This window comes from Lupinus angustifolius, chromosome LG11 (genome assembly GCF_001865875.1).
Source record: "Lupinus angustifolius cultivar Tanjil chromosome LG11, LupAngTanjil_v1.0, whole genome shotgun sequence".
NCBI classification, from domain to species: domain Eukaryota; kingdom Viridiplantae; phylum Streptophyta; class Magnoliopsida; order Fabales; family Fabaceae; genus Lupinus; species Lupinus angustifolius.
Genome location: NC_032019.1, coordinates 33,823,558 through 33,847,027, shown reverse-complemented (window position 1 = coordinate 33,847,027; position 23,470 = coordinate 33,823,558). Strand labels below are relative to the sequence as shown.

Genomic DNA, 23,470 nt, shown 5'->3' with positions numbered 1-23,470 from the left:
CAACAAGCAAAACTCAGAAATAGATAATCATCGCAAGAAGCAGAAAAGGATTCGAATAATTTGAAGAGAACTAAACCGTACAAGAAAACGAAGAAAACGATAGGAGGCCTCTTAGGCTTGTTTGGTTCTATTGAACTGACATTCATTGAAAATTAGGGATTATAATTTCTCAGATTTCTATAACTAATAATATTAGAGATTAGAGAAGCTCAAAATTAGGGATTTGAGAAACTCAAAATTAGGGATTAGAGATTTGAAACAAAAGTATAGAATTAAAAAAGGAGATGAAGTGATTTCTTACCAATATATGAATGAGCTAGGAATTCAACAACAAATGAAGTGATTTCTGGAGAGTTGTGATGAAGTGATTTCTGGATAATTAATTTTTAAGCTTTTATATTGGTGCATGGTGTGAAATTGTGAAAGTGGTGAAGTGGAGAAGAAGTGATTTTTGGAAAAGAGAAGAGAGTGATGAACGTGAAAGTGTGAAAGTGATAAATGAGAAAGATGAATGTGAATATTATTTATCATGGGCTACACAATATTAATTTTGGGCCTTATTCTTTAAATTTGCCATGGTGTCACTAAGTGTGGCAAAAAGACTGTCCCCAAATGTCTTTTGTTTTGTAGTGGTTGTGAGATAACTGATAAAAATAAATTATTTTAAATAAAAAACATAAACATATAGAAAAAAAGAATAAACTATCTTTTCATATCAGTAGTTAAGTTATTTCTTTCGACCATTAAAATTTTAATATATATCATATTTAACGAGTTTCTAAGAATCTTGATTGTTTATCAAACAAATACTTAATTCTTTATAATTTACAAGAATTAGTGTATGATTTTTTATATGTAATGTCACTCATCTATATAATTCAATAATTTTAAATAAGTTATTTAGAAAATTAGATGTTATAAAAAACACAATTAGTGTAAATATCATAGCAAACACAAAATGATGGTTAGAACAAGTGGTATATGTTTCTTTTTCTTAAGTAAGAATCACATTCGTGTATAAAAATGACCACCATAGAGAGAGTTAGTGTCATGGAGGGAGGCGTTAATATCCCAGAATGTGCACATGCATACCTTTAAGTGTTTTTCCCTATAATATTTTTATAGTTAATATTTGTTATATTTCTTTGTGGTATAAAATTGTATCTATATTAATTAGTTGTTATATAAAATTTTATGTCATTTAATCATTGTTATTGTACTTGAATCAGTTCATCAAGTTGGTCAATTATTGAGTTAAGGGTGAAATTAGAAAATCACTAATTAGACTAGTTTAATTGATATACGTTAAAAAATTATTAAAGTTTTATAATACTACGTAATATTATTTAATAATTTTATACTATATTTTAAAAAATATAATTATTGCACAAATACTAATTAAAAAACCTAAAAAAAAGGTTTTACGGTAATAACATGTTAGAAATAAGTTAAAAATATTATCAAAAAAACATAGTTTTTAGTTTTTATAATTAAATTGTAACAAAAATATGCAAACAAGTTTAAACCTTAATTGAACAAATTACATTATGTCACAATATAAACTAAAAAATGATAAAAATAAACACAAGTAAGTTAAAAAAGCAAAAGATTTTTTATCACAAGACATCATTTGAATGTTATTTTAAAAAATGATTGATTCAATGTTAGACTAATTAATTTTATGTAAAAAATAATCATATCGAACTAATTCATATTGGCTTTGATTGGTAAATGATCAAATAAGCAACTAAAACTAGTTAGATATTAATTCTAGGTTGGATCAGTCAATTCAATCGAATTAAATAATATTACAATTATTATAACTTGCATCCTTAACCCATTAGCATCATTATATTATGTATCTTCTGAACTTAAATGTGATTACCTAGTAAGAAACATTCACGTGATTAGATCAAAAAATCTTATTGAACTATATTTTCACATTATGTACATTAAAAATCAAAAAAATAAAATTATGCATTTTAGGATGAGGAGAAACTTAATAGAAAATTTACTTCAATCATGAAATCTTATAAAATTTGTTTGACTGGGGAACCTCCAACCATTGGAAAGTTTCATTGTTACTGGGGTATGAGAAGAGTGAAAGTGAAACACCACGTCTTGAAATAAAACCTTAAGACATTAGTTTCATTAGCCTTTACTTTTTATAAACTCTTTTAATTTTTCTCACATATCCAATGTGTGATTTTACACTTGAATAAACCTAGCACTCAATTGTGGAAGCAAAACAGGAGCAAAAAAGGAGAAGATAAAATAAAGAAAAGGTTTAATGCAGCTAACTTTAAAGATGCATATGCCTTTAGAGTTTAAAAGCTAATCTAATCTAAGATTCTTTAAAAGGGAGAGCATGTAGTATATCATATATACTTCTTTAATTTTGAGAATAGAATAGGAAGGTTCTATCATATCAGACAGATGTAGATAAAGTTAATGAACAAAAAAACAAAATTATTTTTTTGCATTAAAAACAGTGCAAAAGATCAAGAAAGAAATGAAGAGAATGACTTCATATTCATTGCGGTGATATGAAGGAAATGATTTCAGTAAAATCGGGAAAAAAAGCTATTGGAAGCTTAGATTAGAAAGCATTCAGTAAAAAAGAATATCCACCATATCAAATTTATTAAACTATGATGAATGGATGAAAAGGAAGATTACATTACGATTACTATTACTATTGCTATTGCTGAGTACATATTTTGCATTGGCTATGAAGATGGCGTAATCTGCTTCCCAAGGACTAGATATAATTAATATAAATATTTCTCTAAACCTCAGGATGCAGATTACTCTATCTTGACCCAATAATATATAGATTACTCGAATAATCCTGACCCGAAAATAGCTCTTTCAAGAAGGAATGAACTATGGATGATGAAGTACTAGACAAAACATCAACAAATAATTCTATAAGAAGAATGTACTGTAGCAGATTGCAATGAGAGAGCATTGCTTAATCTAGGAATTTATAATGATGTAAAGTTAGTAATATTCTAAATTGAAATTGATATAGAGGGTCCACAAGAAGCTAAGGTGCTTTAATTTCTATTAAAATCCATCTGAGTTCATTCCCCAATTATGTTGCTTGTCATTGCATTGCAAAGATTATGATTTTATTTTTTCTTGACTGCTTTATTGAAATATTCCAAGAACATATAAAAACGTAGCTAATTATGAAATACCAAAGTGTTTCAGTATGCTTGAAGCTTCCTAGTTCCTACACTCTGGAATGTTAGAATCTTAAGCATTAGTACGTAACTCTTTTTATAGAACACATGCTTGCTTTTTCACTATCCAAAAAGTTGATAATGAACTGAAAAGGAAAGCAAGCCTCATCATTTGCATTTTTATTTTGTTTTAGGGTCCCTAGAGGCAAATTGTTGCAGATTCTATTTGTTTCGTCATTCACAAGACTCAAATTTAAATAAGAATTTAAGACTAAGATTTACACAAAATCAAATCTAAGACACCATACAATTAAAATCTTCATGGAAGTAGCAGCACGAAAACTTAGTTGGAAATCCAAAGTGCTTTAGAAGGTCACTATATTTGCATTGAGACTTTTTCTGGACAAATTACCAACCATGGGAGCAATGCTTAGAAGGAGAATATCTCTAACCCAAGAAGGAGGATCTTTATGTATCTTTTGCAACGAGCATTCATAATCTACTCAACATTTATTCTCTTCTTGTCATTTCACTTATTTAGTTTGACAATCACTCTATAATTGGTTGGGCATCAGCATCGCACTACCACTAATCACATCCTCTTGTATATTTTTTATTCTTATTAGCAATGTATGACTTTTATAATATTTTGTATATTTAAATACATCTTTAATAAAATTACATTTTGCTGATAAAAAAACAATAGTTCTTATTAATTATTTCTTATGACTGTAATGTTCTTCCCAGAGGATTATATTGTCTATAATTTGTTATCAGAATGACCTCAGCATGAAAAGGAAATGCTGCATGTTCTTTTCTGTTCGATTTTAATATAGGGTGAAGAGCAAGCAAAAGAAACGAATCATATGGTTGAATGGACCATCATCCTTTCATTTGAATAGATTCCAACTCATTGATATAGAGAGCAAAACAAAGGCTACATCAATGTGCTACATGCTAATGATAAAATTGCTTAACTTTATGCCAATTTCTTAAGAATAAACTTGCGATGATATCGAGCATAAATCAAGGGTTGGTATACCAATTAAGTTAGGACAGTTTTGAACCAATTCCTGGTTTCCACATTAGGAAGGCAAATTCTCAAGTATGTGGTTTTAAATTAAGGATACGATTCTACTGTTTTTATACAATTCCAATTGAGATTTATAAAGAATCCAATGTGAATATTCTTTCCTCCAACAAAATTATGTCTTGCATACAAGGTATACTTTTTCCTACACCCAAAAAATATACGCTGATTGTTATTATGGGCTATCTGGATTACAAAAGCCCAAGAGGGTGGTTCAGCCACCTAAAAAGCTCCAAGATTATATAGGGAAATAGAATAGTTAGTAATATGCTTTATTATTTTCAGAACTGCATATGTAATTAGTTGGGCCTTAGTCCTTTTGATCGGTTAAGCTATTGTGTAGACATCTACTTAAGGTGTGATATTATCACTAAGAATTTACTGAAAATTTAGAAGCTATTTCCTTTCTTTCTTTTTACTGTTATATAAAAAAGTAATCTCAAATCAATCTCTGCTAGGGTTCCACCCTAACATTGGTGTTTTCATTCTTGTTCTTTATGCCTCCTAAACTATTTTCTCCTTCTTCCTCTACTTATTCTACCACAAATGAAGCTACAACAACAAATTTCTGATCGTCAAGATCTGCTACAATCTTCCATGGAGGCACACTTAGAGACTGTGTTGACTGGTTTGGTGGACAAATTGGCACGTTTGACTATTGCCAACATTCAGATCCCACCCCAACAGCCTCCTCATAAGGCTCTATCAAGGCGCCCACAGTCCCCCACTTAAGGTACTTCTTTATTTCCTCCACCAGGTACCATTAAATCGTCCAAACTCAACTACCATTATTTGATGGGTTAGATCTGCTGGATTGGTTGTTCTAAGCAAAACAATATTTTAATCTCTATCATGTGGCTTCATTCCAACGTTTGGAACTAGTTGCTTTTGTCATGAAATACAATGCATTAAGTTGGTACAAATGGATGTTTAATACCAACCAATTGACAAGTTGGGAATGATTTACTAAAGCTATCGTTATTCATTTTGGGACCTCGTCCTTTGCTAACCTGCAAACGGAGTTTTTAAATTTGCGGCAAACATTTTCTATGACGGAATATCAAACTCGCTTTGAGCGATTATCCAACCAGGTTGTGGGGTTAACCCCTAAAATGTTGTTAAATTGTTTTTTATTCGGACTACATCTCGACATTGGGAGAGAATTGGCCATTCAGCAATCCTTCTCGGTTACTCATGCTATTGGTTTAGAAAAATTGGTTGAGGCAAAAACCGCAAGCTGGCGTTTCCCTCGACAAGGGAACTATAACACTGTTGTTGGATCTGGACAACCCTCTACGGGCACAACAAGCTCTGCCCAGCCTACACTACCTATTAAACGTTTGACAACTACACAAATGCAAGAATGTCGAGCCCAATGACTGTGTTACAATTGTAATGAGAAATACATTTTTGGGCACCATTGTCAATCTTGGCCTGACATGTATAAATATACTGCTAGATTTATTCAACATTTCTTAATATGTCAACAAAACAAGTATTTAACAATACCTAAGTAAGGGTTGTTACATCCTTTGTCCATCCCATGATAGGTGTGGGAGGACATCTGTATGGACTTCTTTACCTATTTACTAGTTTTGTGTGTCCATATAGTCATTTGGGTTGTGGTCGACTATCTCACCAAGTTTGCACACTTTGTGGATGATAAGTGCCAAAAATAAGTAATTTTCATACACTTTTCATGGCACTTATCCTATGCAAATCATGCAAAACCAACTTAATTCAACACTTTTTATGTAAATTGTCATACTTTGATTATATATTTTTTCCACCTCTTTTCCATATCTTTGTGTGAAGTTTTTAGGAAAAAGTTAAGAGAAGAAAAATTCTGAACAATAGTCAAGCAAGGAGATGTCCACATAAGCCACTTTTAATTTACCCATGGCAAGCTAAGTGCTTAGTCGTACGGATGGACCAAACACATGAAGTTGCTCAATAAGCAGCCTGGCATGGGGACATTAGGACCGCCCAGCTGACCTGGCACCAACTTGGCTTAGTTAGACACAATCATGGCACGGTCAAACTCAAGCCTAACACAAGCCAACCTACTGAAGCAGGCAGCTCAGTGTACACATAGACCGCCCAGCCTGGAACCACACACCTAGCTAGAGCAGCACAAGCTACTCAAGTAGGCAGCTCAGTGGTGCAAACTAAGCAGCCAGGCAGGTTGGACCCAACAAAGTGGTCAATGATATGTACCCAAATGTACTACTTTTCATACACTTTTTATGGCACTTATTTTGATTTATCATGCTTAAAATCCAACTTATAACACACTTTCTAGATAATATTTACTTGTTTAAATTATATAATTTTTGATCACCTCGTGTCCAAGTTCCCTCTAATTTTGTAGGACTAGTGTTAAAAAATAATTATTTTTAAGATGGCCAAGAAATCAAGTCAAAGCTCAAGCCAAAAGCCCGAAAAGAATTTCTCAAAACACACAAGCTAAGCATGGCATGTTGTGTGCTTAGTTTGTTGCCAAAAAGATTGCTTAGGCTTGAAGAAAGGTAACTTATTTCACCATGAAGAAACCTAAGCTAAGTGAGATGAGCAACTTGCAAAATCAAAAGCTTACTTTACTTTGAAGAAATCATGGGAAAAAGTGCTAAGCAACCAACCAAAATTAGCCAAAGAATTATTGAAGAAAGGGTGCTTCAACTTGAAGAAAGGAGGTTTCCTCCTGTTAAAGAAATCTTGGCCAACCGCTTAGCACACATGGCTAGGTGCTTACACCTAGGCCAAGTGGCCAAGACTTCACCATGAAGAAATCCTCTAAGCCACCAAGCAATTTGTTAAGCCTTGACTTGAAGACCATGTATATGAAATCATGCATGGCACAAGCCATGAAAAGCCAAGTAGGAGATGTCAACATGTATGTGGCGTAGCCCACCATAGGTTGTCCAACCTAGGTCAGGCCATGGCAGGGTCAGAGCTGGCCATGGCAGGGTCAGAGTAGGCCAGAGCAGGTCAGGCCACGACCAGAGCAGGCCAACTTGGGCACTGGGCGACCCTGTTTAGACGCTTGGGTGCATAGATGTTTGGCTAGGACGGCCAAGTAGGCCAAACTTGACCAGACTTCGTGTGTTTGGTGCACCAAAAGGTAGTAGGTAAGCCCCTCAAGCTAGCAGCTTAGCTCAACATGACCCAACAGCTTGCGAATAACTTAAATATCAAGCAAAAAGTCCAACCAAGTCTAAACATCATAGCCCACCATGCCAAAAGGCTATAAAGCGTGACACAACAAGGCTAGGCATAGGCTAAAGGTAGCAAGCAGTTGGGCAACAGCTTATGGCACATGGAACAACCCCACTAAATGGTTTTTCCTCATTTTACAGTCCAATATGAAGAGCAAAGTGCTGGCCACTTTTCCTATAAATAGGAGGCTTTGTTGCATCATTAAAGAAACCATACACATCACTTTTTCATCACTTTTCACACATTGTGCATATGGTGTAAATTCTTCTTCTTCTTCCCATTTCGGCTCTCTCTCTCTTTTTTTAGTGTTCTTAGGTTCTTTTAATATTTTCTAATAATGCTTCCGAAATCAAAATTATGTCTTGATTCAACTATCTTTACTTTTAAATTTAAAAATTTCAATATGGTAAGATTCAAAACTTTTTATAACTATCATTCAATAGTTCTCATTCAAAAATTTCCAATATATTACGGCCTTCCATACCCAACATAACAAACCATGTTATCACTTTTTTTTCTCATGTTGCTTCCTTTCATTTCCCGTTAAATTGTTTTTCTTTTTGGATTGGGTTGCATGCACTTCAATGATTTCTCCTGAACTATAGGGATCAACCTTCCAATATTCATTAGGGACATATATGATACACACACACAAAAAATACACATTTTATTTAGACCAACAATTTTTAAGCCATAAAACGTATAGTACGATCATACTCATGTTGGATAGTCATGAAGGGAGAGTGGTCATTACCTCAGATATGTGGACCTCAAGTAATCAAAAGAGGGGTTATATGGCAGTCACAACTCACTATATTGATTGCTCTTGGACTTTACAAAGTCAAATCTTGAGGTAATTATATTTATAACTCAATTTATTTGTACTTTTTCATGGCAAAATTATTGAATGTGAATATTGTTATTTTAGGTTCATTTATGTTCCTGCCCCTCACACTAGTGATATACTTTGTCATGCGCTCGTTGAATGCTTTATGGATTGGAACATTGACACAACAATATCAACTATTACTCTAGATAATTGTAGCACAAATGATGTTATGATTCCAAAAATTAAGGATAAATTACGGTGGGGAAATTTGTTGAGGGATGGGTCTTTACTTCATATGCATTGTTGTGCACATATCCTAAATTTCATAGTTAAAGATGAATTAGAAGTTGTGAAAGATGGGATAGAAAAGATTCGAGATAGTGTAGCATATTGGAACGCTACACCAAAAAGGAGCGAAACGTTTGAGGAGACTGCTAAATAATTGTGAGTTCCTTACACTAGAAAGTTAATTTTAGATTGTCCAACTAGATGGAATTCAACTTAAAAAATGCTCGAGGTTGCCATATCGTATAAAGATGTATTTAATCGGTTAAATCAATGTGACACTCAATATACTTGTTTTCCAAGTAATTCACAATGGCAATTTGCAGAGGATGTTTGTGAGCGACTAAAATTGTTTAGTGCCATAACCGAGATGATTTCTGGTACTAAGTATCCAACTGCCAACATATATTTTCCCAAGATTTTTCAGATTAAGCTAGCAATAACTCAGTGGATGAACTCCTCTAATGAATTGATTAAAATGATGACAAAGAAGATGATGGCTAAATTTGTAAGGTATTGGAGTGCATTCATGATATTATAGGAGTTGCTACAGTTTTGAATCCTAGATACAAAATGGCATTACTTGAATTCTTTTTTGATAAGTTGTATGACCATGATGCATTTACACAAGTAAGGAAAATCCGAGAGTTGTGTTATGATTTAGTGTTTGATTATCAACAAACAAAAAATTCTAGTGGAAGCTCTCCATTGTTAAACATAACTGTTACTAATGATGAACCTTTGGAGGAATATGATGTGTTTATAGAGAGGAGAGGAGAAACTAGAAGCTCAAGTGTTAAAACTGAGTTGGATCATTACTTGGAGGAGGATATTATAAAAAGAACACCAAATTTTGACATTTTAAATTGGTGGAAGACAAATAGAGTCATGTATCCAACACTTCAAGCAATTGCAAATGATTTTTTAGTTATTCCTATTTCTACTGTAGCTTCTGAAGCAGCATTCAGCACAAGTGGTCGAATATTGAGTCCTTATCGTAGTCGACTTAATTGGACTACATTAGAGGCTTTGATGTGTGCTAGGAGTTGGCTATGGTCTGCTGAAAACGCTGGTAAAGTTTTAAATTATTAAAGTATTGATTCAAGTATCAAATTTAATATCTTATATTATGTAACATATTTTATCTTATCATTCTTTGTTTTCAATATTGCTAGGAAATTTGAATTCCAATTTCGCACAAGAATATACTATTGTTTTAAATGAAATGGAGTCTGATGATGAAAGTATTTTACATTTCACTTGTTTTAAATTCTTTGTTTAATGGGTATATTTAATTTTGGTTTTTAAATCTTAATACAGCTGAAGTGATGAAGAGTAGTCATCATTTTGAAGATTAGTTGTTGTTGCCTGAGTGTCTGCTGCATCCAGATATTGAAGAAGACTTGTATTTTAGTGTACTGCATCCTATGAAGCACAAATATTGATACGTGTGTCGGGTACGATACGTATCCGATACGTCGACACACATTTTTTTACAAAATACAGGATACGATACGTTCAAGGATACGCATATAAAATAATAAAAACACATAAAATATGATAAAATTATAAGTGTAAATCAAAATATCTAAAGTAAAAAATATAATGGAAATTTAAAATCGTTATCCTCCATAACCAATCTATCTTATCCTATTTTAATGAAAACGAATCTATCCTAAAATCATTGCCCTCCATAACAAATATATTTTATCCTATTTTAATGAAAACGAATCTATCTTATCATGTTTTATTGAAAACGAATCTATCTTATCTTGTTTTATTGGAAAAGAATCTATCTTATCCTATTTTATTGGAAATGAATCTATATATCCTATACTTTACTGAAAACGAATCCATATATCATATATTGTATTGAAAACGAATCGGATACGTGTCTTAATATTTATTTATTTTATTTTATTTTTTTAATTTTTGGATACTCTATGGATATGTATCCTTCGCGAATCCGAGCGTATCCGTGTCGGATACGTGTCGGACACCGACACGTGAGGGTGTTTGACGAATCTGTGCTTCATAGACTGCATCTATGGAAGAAGACTTGTTAATTGTTATTGTTACTGAATTATGCTATTGTCACTGAATTATTGTTATTGTTTCATCCAGATATCTAGTGAATATTGTTACTAAATTATGTGCTTTATTGGTTGTGGTACTGAAAATATGCATTATTTATGGTTGTGGTACTGAAAATATGCATTATTATGTGACAATGATGAACCTAGCATATGCTAATTCATATGATGACACAGACGCTAAAGTATGCATTATGTGACACTGATGCTAAAGTGTGTATAATACACATTGATGCTCAATGCTCAACATTTATTTATTTATTTATTGTCGGGTTTACCCGTCAGGTTCGGGTTACCCGAAACCCGTTGGTTTGGGGTGGTATTCTTATTTTCAACCCCATTGAGTTTGGGTTCGGGTTCGAGTTTTACATTTCGAGTTCGAGGTTGGGTAAGGGTAAACTCGACCCCGATCCGTCCCGTTGCCATTCCTAGGATCAACCTTCGAATATTCATTAGGGACATCTATGATACACTCACACAAAAAATACACATTTTATTTAGACCAACAATTTTTAAGCCATAAAACGTATAGTACGATCATACTCATGCTTTAATTTTTTTTTACTCCAACTTTCAAATATACATATTTTATCTTACTCACATTGAAATACTCCACCTTCAGTCGTCGTCTCCGATAAGGAATATCTTGAGTGACCGATAAATTTTGATGCATTGGAGAGGCTAGGTTGCCTTTATTAAGAGTTCGTTTGTGACTTGAGTTTTAGAGTGGAAGGAAATGAAATGTAACATAGTCATCACGTAAGTGTACTTCAAGGATTCCAAGCCTTTCATTTTCCTTCATACCCCTCCTAAATTCAACTCACATACAAAAAGAAACTTAGATTGAATGATTATGTTTCCATCTCTCATATATACAGCCTGATGAATCTAGCTCCACATCTTGGAGCAGGGTCATATAGTGCATATCAAATGTTGTGGCTATTGGTGATTAGGAACCAGATTACCCTGTTTTTTTCTCTAGTGTGGGTGAGGTGTTGGGTGTTAGGATGTATTGATCTTAAGGTAAAAGTCATTAGTTCTAGGTATAAGTATAATTTCTAGGTAAAAGTCATAATTTATAGCTGGAACATGTACGCTGTCAAGGAGAAACTCAAACATCTAAAAGAAATCTTGAAAAGATGAAACAAAGACTATTTCCGGGCCATTGATAAAAGGATCAACACTGTTTCATCATCAGTTCATAAGTTAAATATACAAAGCGGATCAGTATCACTTAATGAGGAAGAGATAAAGACAAGATTATAAAATTTAAGCTAATTTTCTGACACGCCAGAATGATGAAACACAAGCTCATATTTCAAAAATCCATATCCAAATGACTTAAGGATGGGACACCAAGTCAATGAGCTTCTTTGACTTATTAACACGAGGAGATGATAAAACTCAATCCATAGGTTAAAGATTAATGGACATTGGGTGGAAGACATAGAAAAAATGAATTAAGGAACTACTTCGAACATTTATTTACTAAATAGAGGACAACACATTCCTCACATCGATATTTAGCAAAGAGGATATCAAACGTGCAATCTAGGACTGTCAAAGAGGAAAAAGCCCAAGACCTGATGATTATAACTTCAAATTAATTTAAAGGTTCTGGTACATAATCAAATATGATATCATCATTGTGGTTCACGACTTCCACTCTAACGATAAATAGCCAAAGGTGTCATCTCATCCTTCATTTTTTTAATACCAAAGAAGGATAGTCCACAAAACATGGGGGACTATGGACCAATCTTCCTGGTCGGTTGCATGTACAAAATCATAGAGAAGATGCTGGAAAATAGATTAAGGAAGGTGTTGGAGATGATTATTAAAGACAATCAATATGCATTCCTTAAAGGAAGACACATCCTTGACAGTATGGTAATTCTTAACGAAACTGTTCATGATATGAAATGAATAGGGAAACAATGTATCCTTTTCAAGATTGATTTCAAAAATCCTTCAATCATGTGTCTTGGACATTCTTAGATCATATGATATCCTGTATGCCAAAAATGGAGACAATGGATAATGGAATGCATCACTACTACCAAGACTTCAATTATCGTTAATGTCAGTCCAATGAAAGAGATCCACCTTTGACGAGGAATTCGACAAGGTGATCTTGTTTCTCCATTCTTATTTTAATAGTGGTGGAAGATTTAAATGGCTTGATGAGACAAGTCATCACAGAGTAGTTGTTCACTCCATAAATTGTAGGACTTGAGGATGAGGGTGTCTCTTTGGTAGAATATCTTGATGACGCTATCCTGATAGGCAAATTCTTAGAGCGGAATATTTGAGCCATAAAAAGCATCCTGAGGATTTTCAAGATATCATGTAGCCTCAAAGTAAGCTTCACTAATGGTCGGGCTAAATGTATACGATGATCAAATTGGGGCTTTATCATCTGCCTTGAACTATAACATAAGCACACAATCTTTCTCTTACCTAGGCATTATGGTGGGAGTGAATCATAGGAGAGTTGAATCTTGGACACCACTCCTTGAGAGACTTCGATAAAGACTATTATCTTGCCATAAGACTCATATCTTTTTTGGAGGATGCATTATTCTCATCAATATAGTTTTATCTACTTTACTCATATATTTCATTTTCTTCTATATGGCTTCATGGGTTGTTATGAATTCCATTTAGAAAATTCAACGAGACTTTCTTTGGGGTGGGTCTGAGAAAAAAACGAAAATAAGTTGGGATAAACGGGAAACTGTGTGCAAAGAAAAATTTGATGGTAGGTTAAGGATTAAAAATGTACATATTTTCAATCTAGCTCTTCTTGGAAAATAGAACTAGAGGATGCAAACTAAGAGTGACAGTCTTTAGTTTAGATTGTTGAGGTCTAAATATGGGCATACAATAATCAACCATCCACAGGAAATGGTCTTGATTTCCCCACATAAATGTTAACTTTGGATCGATTACATAGTCAACCTAATTTCTAGGGGGCGTACAATGTGCATTGATTCTAGAATAGTATTGTTAGAAAAGGTAGAGATGGAAAAAATATCAGATTTTGAAAGATAATTGGTTAGGGTCTGGAAACCTAATGATACGGTAAAACAGATTATTTAATCTAACCTCGTGTAAGGATACTTCCATCAATGGTCTTGGGAGAAGGTCGAAGGAGAAACAAGAATATAATCTAATTTGGCGAAGACAACCTTTTACTTGGGAACTTGAGCTGATAGAGACTCTTATGCATGACATTGAAAATCGGGCAATCCAACAACATACAAAAGACTCATGAGTATGGGTCCATGACAAAATAAACCTTTACTTATCAAATCAACCTGCAATCTTCTCATGAATCAGACGCAACAACAAGAACACACTAACAACAACACCAATCTCCTTTGGAGCTTAAAGGCACCATTAAAGGTTACCGTATTCGCATGGAGACTCTTTCAGGATAGATTGACAACTATAGAAGCCTTACTTAGAAAGATAATCATACCATCATAGGGAGGAGACCTCTTATGTACACTTTGCAATGATCAATCAGAATCTTCTTAATACTTCTTATGTTGGTTGAGTTTTTGCATCACACTAGATCAAGAACCTACAAACAATTTCATCATCCACATTTGTATGCCAATCAACAGAAAATGTTCGAAGTTATGGAGCATGATTTAGTTAGCTAGGAATGACATCATCTTCAACTCCATCCCAACGTCCATACAGAAGGTTGTAGAAGCAGCAAAACTGAAATCTTGGCTTTGGATTATCAAAAAAAAGGTAGATCAATAATGCTCTACTCTGATTGGCTTACAAACCTCCATGAATGTTTTCTGGAAGTGTTGTGACTTTATCCTAACTCATAATCACACCTCCGTGTTTTACTATTATTATTCTCGCATCCTTGTCTCATTGTTGTAATATATTGTACCTTTACAGCTTTACTATATTTTAATAAAATTATCTTTTGCCGACAAATAAAAAAACTAATATACAAAATTTAGATGGACGGAATCTAGGTTTATATTTATTATTAATAATAATCAAATGGGAAAAATGACTTGAAACCTTTTGAGGGTGATATATATTATTAAATGCTCATTATTGCTATATTATTATTATTATATATTTTTGTGATAATATATATATTGATATATGTATATTCTGTTTTAATGTAATTATTTTAGTGTTGTTGTCGCTAGGGCTAGTTTAGGGTTGCTGGTTTGAAATTTTGGGAATTGAGTCTTTGTTCTTTAGGGTAGAAAATGGATATGGTTTGTTGAAGCTTGTGAGAAATATAGGTAAGTGGACATAAATTTATGTTGTCCAACCAAATATACAGTCTAAGTTGGCGGGTCAAACTCATTCTACTAATACTAACTAAGAACAAGGTCAAATTTGTGCCTATACTTTTTGTTTTTTGTTTGATAAGGAAAAATACCTTTTGTCTTTGACCACATGAATTATACTCTCTTTATAATCATCCGTTTGTAAACGCTTAAAAAAGAGTATTAAAAATTTCAAAATTTAATAGTAAGGTGCATTCTTGTCAATTTTATAGCTTTATATAATTATTTGTAGGTATTATAATAATTTTTTAAATTTTAAATAATTGTTAATGATTTCTTGCTAAAAAATAACATTCCAACCCATTTTTAATTTTCATACAGTCAAATAATTATTTTGACTACGATAATTCTCGTGATTTTGTCACAGACAGCTTTTTTTCAAATATTCTAATTTTAAACCGTAAAAGCAATTAATTGCCCATTTCGAATTTTCAAAATTAAAAAATATAACAAAATGTGTTAATGAATATTAATTGGAGAAATTAATGGGAGAGACACCATTTCATTTCCATGTGTTAAATCTTTCTATAAATAAAGGCATGAGCACATGAAAAAAATACACCAAAAAAATTAGAAAAAAATACAATCCCTAGGAGGCGGCTCAAATATTGAAAGAGTGAACACCAATGATGCAATAGCAGACAAATGGCTGCTACTTTACTCTCTTGATATGTGGATGAGAGACTACTATCAAGTATTGTGTCTTTTGCTTGAACCTGAAAAATAAAAATAAACTCAACCTACAAACACTTTTTTACCTACAAAACTATATGTAAGTCTTAATTCTTTAGTGCATATAGAAATATATAGGAGTAAGATAAAGTTTTGGTGGACAACAAAATAAAATACTATACTTTCGTCCCTTATGATAATTAAATAATAAATAATAAAAACAATAATAAATATTTAAACAAGTTAAAGTATAAAATAATTCATACAATTAATTATAGTATAATCTTATGATGAGCGAATGATGTATTATTAACATTTTCCTCGGTTCCTAATTAACTCATAAATGTAAATATCTAACTTGAAAGACCAATTAACTCCAATATTCGATCAATCACAATCTACTCTTGTCTTGTCATTAAATGGTCACCTACTATTGGCCACTCTTGAATCCTCTTCCTCTTAATCTATTAGTAGGATCATTTGTCTATTTTCAATTATTAGGACCATTATAACAATTATTAGGACCATTATGTCATATAGTTCATCAACAATAATTCCTAATACGACATGGCCGGGTATTGTATAGCGGATTCAGTTTCCCCCCTAACCCAAATATAATGGATTTTCCCTTTCAAAATTAGAGTGCTGTTGGGACTAGTACTCTCAAATATGGCTTTTATTAGCATGCATACATGAAATGTCTTTCTCAGCTGCAACTCCAAAATGTGTAAGTTTAATTAACTTTGATCATAAAGCATAATAATGTACAAATTAAAACACACAAAAAAGAAGAGCTTTGGTTCTCAAATATCCTCCATTAATAGAAAAGTAAACAACACAAGGTCAACGTTCATCGAAAGGTGTAATGAAATAAGCCTACCCCAAATGCACCTTTGGAAAAGTCATACAACTATATCTTTATTACTATAATAATTACAATATTTAAGCAAAGTTTGACCATTGGAATTCCCACCAGCAAGTGATTAGCATGTGAGAACTGTTGAAAATATTTCATATTTTATGATTTAAATTACATTAGATATTTTTTATGTTTGAATGTTTTTATAGTATGTTTTACGCACAGAAATATTTGTTCCAAAAATCTTATTTCTCTCTATTTCTGTCGAATAGATTCACATCAAGTAATATAATTTTTTTAATAATTTTTTGTTTAATTAAATAACATATTTTATTAGTCTAAGATATAAATGAAGATATGGACTGAGACAAGAGATGTGTATCCCCGTTTTAATAGCATTTTATAACCCTTATCATGTTGACCATCGTCAGAGGAAAACGAATACGATTATTATTGTTAATACAAAAGATATGTTAAACAAAGACCAAGTTTTTTAAAACATTTAAACAAAGACTTCCTCATATGTATAGCTGGCATAAAAAAGACATACAATTATTGATATTTAACTAGTGACTAACAATATTTAAGAATAAAGACCTTAAGCGTATTGTTTTTCATATAAATACATCGTGGCATTGATAGTGAAACTGTAGGAACATGTGCTAATTAGAAGTACTTCAGAGTTTGTGAACTTGCAAGAAACTTCTTTTCTTTGTGTCTAGGGGAAAGTGAATAAGAGAAAAAGGTTTCAATACGGCAACAATGTTCTGTAGAAGAGGTAAGGTTGTGAATTTTATTCATTTCCAGAATTCAATTCTATGTTTATATTGCAATTTTTACATGTAATACAAGGTAAGATCTAGATCTCCATTTGCAACATTGGTTTCCATAAAATGAAATTTATCAAACCAGGCAAAAGCTACTTAATTAATTGGAATCATATTTGTTGCCTTGCTTATCTGCCATGTTTCTTGTTAATTATTTATATTCTTCTAAAACTTCTTCTTCTCATTATCTTTGATTATTTTCAGAAATACAGAGGGATAATTGAAAGAACTTGTAATCCCTCAGAGTTAGTGAGAATCAAGATCAAGGAATTGTAAGAAAGAGCTGAAGATTTTGAAAAAAGGTAAGTTAAATGTATGGCCAAAAACATGCTCCTAATCATTTGTATAAAATAATTCTGATTCATAATGTTTGAAGAAATTAAAAACCTAGAAAAAACAGTATGCTAGAGAAAAGCTATTTTTAAAGAGCCCTCAATACTAGCTAGGTGGAGCACTCAATAACTGAATATTGAATCGGTTATCACTAGCTTGTTCTACAATGTCCCTGCACAAAAATGAAAAGTAAAATTTGTAAGACCCAAGAGCCCAATAGCTTTGAAAAACTTTGTCTAAGGCCTCAAGGTAGAGCCACAATAAGTAGGCTAGACATCTCATCATAACCACACAAAAAATCTCAACACATCAACAACTTTATAGGTTCACTTACAGGTTTTACATTTTACTCTTTTCTCATTAACTATTCACTTAGCATTTGTTTGCGAGTTGATTTTTAAAGAGATGAAATGAACAAGTTTATAAATCATGAAGTACATACACTTATAAAATGACTTCAAAGTCATTTTTCTCTATTTCTTTTTAAAAATCAACTCGTAAATAAACTCTATGATATCTGTAGGAATTAGTTATTGTTGGAGGACAATAGAGGGAATGAGAAGAATTATGAATAATGAGATACATATTTGAGAGGACTTTGGGGCCTTACATTTTCATTTCTCCCCTTCTTAATTAAATGGTATTATTGCCTTCTTTATCTGTATGTTTCTTGTATTTGTTTATATATATATTCTTCTAAAAAAATTCTTATCATTATCTTTGATTATTTTCAGAACAGGAATGGAAATAATTTTCATCCCTCAGAACTAATGACAATCACAATCAAGGCATAAGATTTTGAAAAAAAGGTAAATTAAATGTTGAGTAAAAAATCCAGCTTGGTCTCTTTTTTTCATTCATTGGTTTTGCTTAACTTTTTTCACTTAACATTTTGTTTATTTTTAGAATGATGATCCATTATAGTCCCTGAAATTTTCATATATGCGTTGTGAAAAATGGAAAAATATTAATTTAATCTTTTTTTAATGCATATCAAGTTATATTTTAGGTAATTTATGGTTTATTTTAGTCTTTATGGGAGACTATCTTGACAGAAGCTTACATATTTTTAGGAAGTTTTTTATTTTTCGGAGCCAAATCAGTAAAATGAGTTTTCATTCTTATATTTATTTATTTGCTTTCTCCTTTAAAAATTTCTTTAACTCATCTTTATATTGACCAATGACACGTGCTACTTCAATTGGGTAGTAAAATTTATATACCAAAATAGGATCCTCATATTGTATCAAGAAGACTTTCAGAGCATGATGCCAAGCACGAGGTGCTTGTTTCAGGCCATAAAGATACCTCAACTTACATATATGATCAGGAAATTAATGATGAATAAAGTGAGGAGGATAAGACATATAAATTTCCTTAATAATAGTTTAATGTGTTAGAGAAGAAGATGAAGTTTGCAGATAAAGAACAGAAGAAGAAAGTGTGAAAACGAAGAAAAGAATATAATGAATGAGACTTGCTATTCTTGGAAAGTATTAGTTGGTAATTAACTACCAACTAACTATGTGAATTGCTATTTATAGAGTTAGTTATACAAAGGCCCAAATACAACAAAAAGCCCATTAACTCCTACTAGCTTATTGAATTACATTTTTCTACACTCCTCCTTAATTCAAGCTAGTTAGGCTAACAATTCCTAGTTTTCTCCTTTGGCCTTCGAAAGCTTCCTTCTTCAATGCTTTAGTTAGAGCATCAGCAAGTTACTCATTTGTTTTGCAGTGTTCTAGCTTCAGGTTCCCTTTGTCTACTTGGTCTCTTAGGAAATGAAACTTGGTTTCTATATGCTTACTTCTCCCATGAGCTATGGGATTCTTGGCTAAGTTGATTGTTGATTTGTTGTCTACATAGAGTAACATGTATTCTGCATAATGCATTCCTAGTTCTTTGAGCAGGGAGAGTAACCATAGAGCTTGACACCCTCCCAAACAGGCTGCAATGTACTCTGCCTCACATGATGAAAGAGCTACAACTTCTTGCTTCTTAGAGCTCCAGCTAACAGGGGCTTCAGAACACATAATCAGTTGTGCTTTTTCTGTCATCCTTGTCACCGCACCAATCAGCATATGTGTATCCAACCATGCTTGCTTTCCTTCTGTTGTTTTTGCTTGGGAAGAGTACTCCATAGTCTAAGCTCCCCTTCAGATATCTAAGTACTCGTTTTGCTGCCATCATGTGTGAGTGTTTAGGGTTGTCCATGTACCTGCTAATCACTCCAACTCCATAAGTAATGTCTAGTCTTGAGTTACATATGTATCTCAATGACCCTATCATTTGTCTGTAGAGTGCAGAGTCCACTTCTTCATCTCCCTCCTTATCTCTGCTTAGGGAATTTCCAGTCTCAACTGGTGTGGATGATGGATTACAATCACTCATGTTGAACCTGCTAAGTACATCAGATGTGTATCTCTTTTGGTGCATTAGTACTCCTTTGGTTGTCTTCACAAACTCGATTCCTAGGAAGTATGAGAGCCCCCCTAGGTCAGACATTTCAAACTCTTGCTTCAGTTTCTTCTTTATATCTTCTACTTCTGCAAGGTTTCCTCCAGTTATCAAGAGGTCATCTACATACAAACATATTATCATTGTTGCTTCAGTTTGTGTGCCTTTGGTGTAGATTCCATGCTCACTGGTGCACCTGGTGAGTCCTTGCTTAACAAGAAAGCTATCAATTCGTTTGTTCCATACTCTAGGTGCATGTTTTAGCCCATAGAGTGCTTTGTGCAGTTTGTATACCTTATGTTCATGACCTGGTACCTCAAAGCCTAGAGGTTGTGATACAAAGACCTCTTTGTCAAGTGGACCATTCAAGAAAGCAGATTTCACATCCATCTGGCATAGAATCCAGTCCCTTGAGCATGTTATTGCTATGACTAGCCTCACTGTCTCCATTCTTGCCACAGGTGCAAACACTTCATCAAAGTCTATCCCTGGTTTTTGCAAGAAACCTTTTGCTACTAATCTGGCTTTATACTTGGCCATTGTTCCATCTGGTTTCAACTTCACCTTGTACACCCATTTTACTGAGATGACTTTCTTTCCTTCTGGTAGGTTTGTGAGTTCCCATGTTCCATTCTTCTCAATAGAGTTGATTTCTTCCTTCATGGCCTCAACCCAGCATTCCTTTCTGATTGCTTGTTCAAATGTTATGGGTTCCATTTCTGCCAATAGGGCCATGTGGACAAGGTCACCTTCTGAAGTGATTGAAGTATTTGAGAATACCTCATAGTCTCTCAACCTAGTTGGCCTTTGTCTTTGTCTCTGAGGTCTTTCAGTGATAGGTGAGTTGCCTTCAATCCTTGGAGTCTCTTGAGATGTTCTGTTGATAAACTCAATATCAATCTGACTTGCCTTGTGTGAACTTTCCTGATTTGAATTCTAGTCCCAAGCTTTAGTTTCATCAAACTTGATGTCGCTGCTGTATTGTATGGAATCAGTTAATGGATTGTATAGTTTGTATGCCCATGTTGAATGATATCCTAGGAAGAATAGCTTTTCTCCTCTATCATCCAACTTTTGTCTCTTGATATCTGGTATGTGTCTATAACATATTGATCCAAATACCCTGAAATGCTTCACACTTGGCTTGAAACCTGACCATGCCTCTTCTGGTGTCATACATTTCAACCTTTTTTTAGGACTCCTATTGGCAATGTAAGTTGCAGTGGCTACAGCTTCCCCCCAAAATTTCTTGGGAAGTTCTTTAGTTTTCATCATGCTCCTTGCCATGTTTAGGATAGTTCTGTTGACCCTCTCTGTTGTCCCATTGTGTTGAGGAGTGTATGGTGACATGATCTCATGAATGCTGCCTTCCTGTTCACAGAAAGCATGAAATTCATTGGATGTGTATTCTCCTCCACCATCCCTTCTCATAAGCTTCAATTGGTTCCCACATTGCTTTTCAACCATTGTCTTAAAACTCATAAACTTGTTCAGGACTTCACTCTTCTTCTTCAGTAGGTAAATCCATAACTTTCTGGTGTGATCATATTTAAAGGTCAGAAAGTATTTGTTTCCCCCCAATGATTGCACTTCCAGAGGGCCACACACATCAGTGTGAACTACTTCTAGTGGTCTTGTTGTTCTTGATTGCACTTGTGAGCTAAAAGAATTCCTGGTTTGTTTACTTGTGAGACAGTCTTCACATGTTTCAGTTGGTATGTAGATATTAGGAAGTCCACTCACCATTCCATCCTTACTCATCAATTCTAGACTTCTGAAGTTGATGCGTCCAAACCTTTTGTGCCAAATCCATGTTTCATCTGCTATGGACTCTAAGCATTCATGATCCTCAAGCTGAATTCCAATCTTGAAAGTTCTGTTGGTTGATAGTGGAGCCTTCAAGATTAGTGTTCTGTTTTTGTTGAAGATTTTCAGCATTCTATCTTCGATCCTCATATTATATTCCTTCTCAAGCAATTGACCAAGGCTTTCAATTGACCAAGGCTTATGATGTTGTTTTTCATTTTTGGCACATACAAGACATTTGATATGTATGATGCAGTGCCATCCTTCTTCTTAATTCTTATTCTTCCAATTCCCTATGCAGTGATGAAGCTATTATCTGCAAACTTCACTTTGGTCTTCACAGAATCATCAAGAGTCAAGAACCACTCTTTGTACCATGTCATGTGGTTTGAGCATCCAGTGTCCAGGTACCAACTATCTGTAGGAAGTTGTTGATCATTTTTTGCAGTGATCATCAACAATGCTTCATCTAAGTCACTTCCTTCTAAGCCTGTGATTTCCTTTTCTGCCATCAGTAGAACTTCTTCATCAGAATCCTCATCTTTGGCTAATCTGGCTTCAGCATCTTTGCATCTCCTCTTGAGTTTGCATTCTGATGCAAAGTGTCCCCAATTCCTACAATTGAAATGTTGGATGTTGCTCTTATCTTTCTTCTTCTTGCCATTGTTAGGCTTTTTGATGTATTTTCTTTCAAGTTCAGAAGAATCAGTCTTGGTGAGTCCCTGGCTATATTGATTAGATCTTTCACCCTCTTGTCTCTTATCACTCTGCCATCTTCTACCATCCCTTCTTGGTTTGTTATTGTGTCATGAGTTTCTCTTCTGAAACTGAACACTGAGTGCTTGTTGTGATTGCCTGTCATTCATTCTTTCTAGAAATCTCTGTTCATGAGCCTCCAAGGAACCTTGCAACTCATCAATCTTGAAATGTTCAAGATCCTTTGATTCTTCAATTGCTACAACTACATGATCAAATTTAGTTGAGAGAGTTCTAAGGATTTTTTCAACTATACCTTGCTCAGAAATCTGCTCACCACAACTCCTCATTTGGTTGATTAAGCCTCGAATCCTTGTGAAATACTCAGATACTCTCTCTTGTTCCTCCATTTGAAGCAGTTCATATTGCCTTCTCATCATTTGCAACCTAACCTTCTTCACTTTCCTTCCACCCGCATAACACTTCTCCAGAATATCCCAAGCTTCCTTAGAAGATGATGCAGCTGAGATTTTCTCGAAGTTTGAGTGATCTACACACTGGTGTATCAGGAAGATTGCTTTGCAATCTTTCTGTTTAGCTTCTCTATACTCCAATCTGCCATCTTTGGTTTGATTCTCCTCATCAATTGATTAAACCCTACCTTGAACTACTTCAAGGCATTCCTGAAAACCGAAAATTGCCTTCATCTGTATGCTCCAATGATCATAGTTCTTCCCATCGAGTATAGGAAGATTCATTGCGAATCCATTCGAGGTCGTCAT

General features: G+C 33.6%; 1 protein-coding gene and 1 long non-coding RNA gene across 2 annotated transcripts; one reads left to right on the top strand and one right to left on the bottom strand.

The window, feature by feature from the left end:
• Positions 17,233-18,535, top strand: LOC109359591. Its single transcript, XR_002109081.1, has 3 exons — positions 17,233-17,344; positions 17,598-17,695; positions 18,461-18,535. It is a non-coding gene; the product is annotated as an uncharacterized LOC109359591 (long non-coding RNA).
• On the bottom strand, positions 22,286-23,470 carry LOC109359930. Its single transcript, XM_019604624.1, has 3 exons — positions 23,350-23,470; positions 22,848-23,238; positions 22,286-22,778 (listed from the first exon to the last, which is right to left on the bottom strand). Exons 1-3 carry the CDS (start codon positions 23,468-23,470, stop codon positions 22,286-22,288), a joined length of 1,005 nt encoding a protein of 334 aa, XP_019460169.1.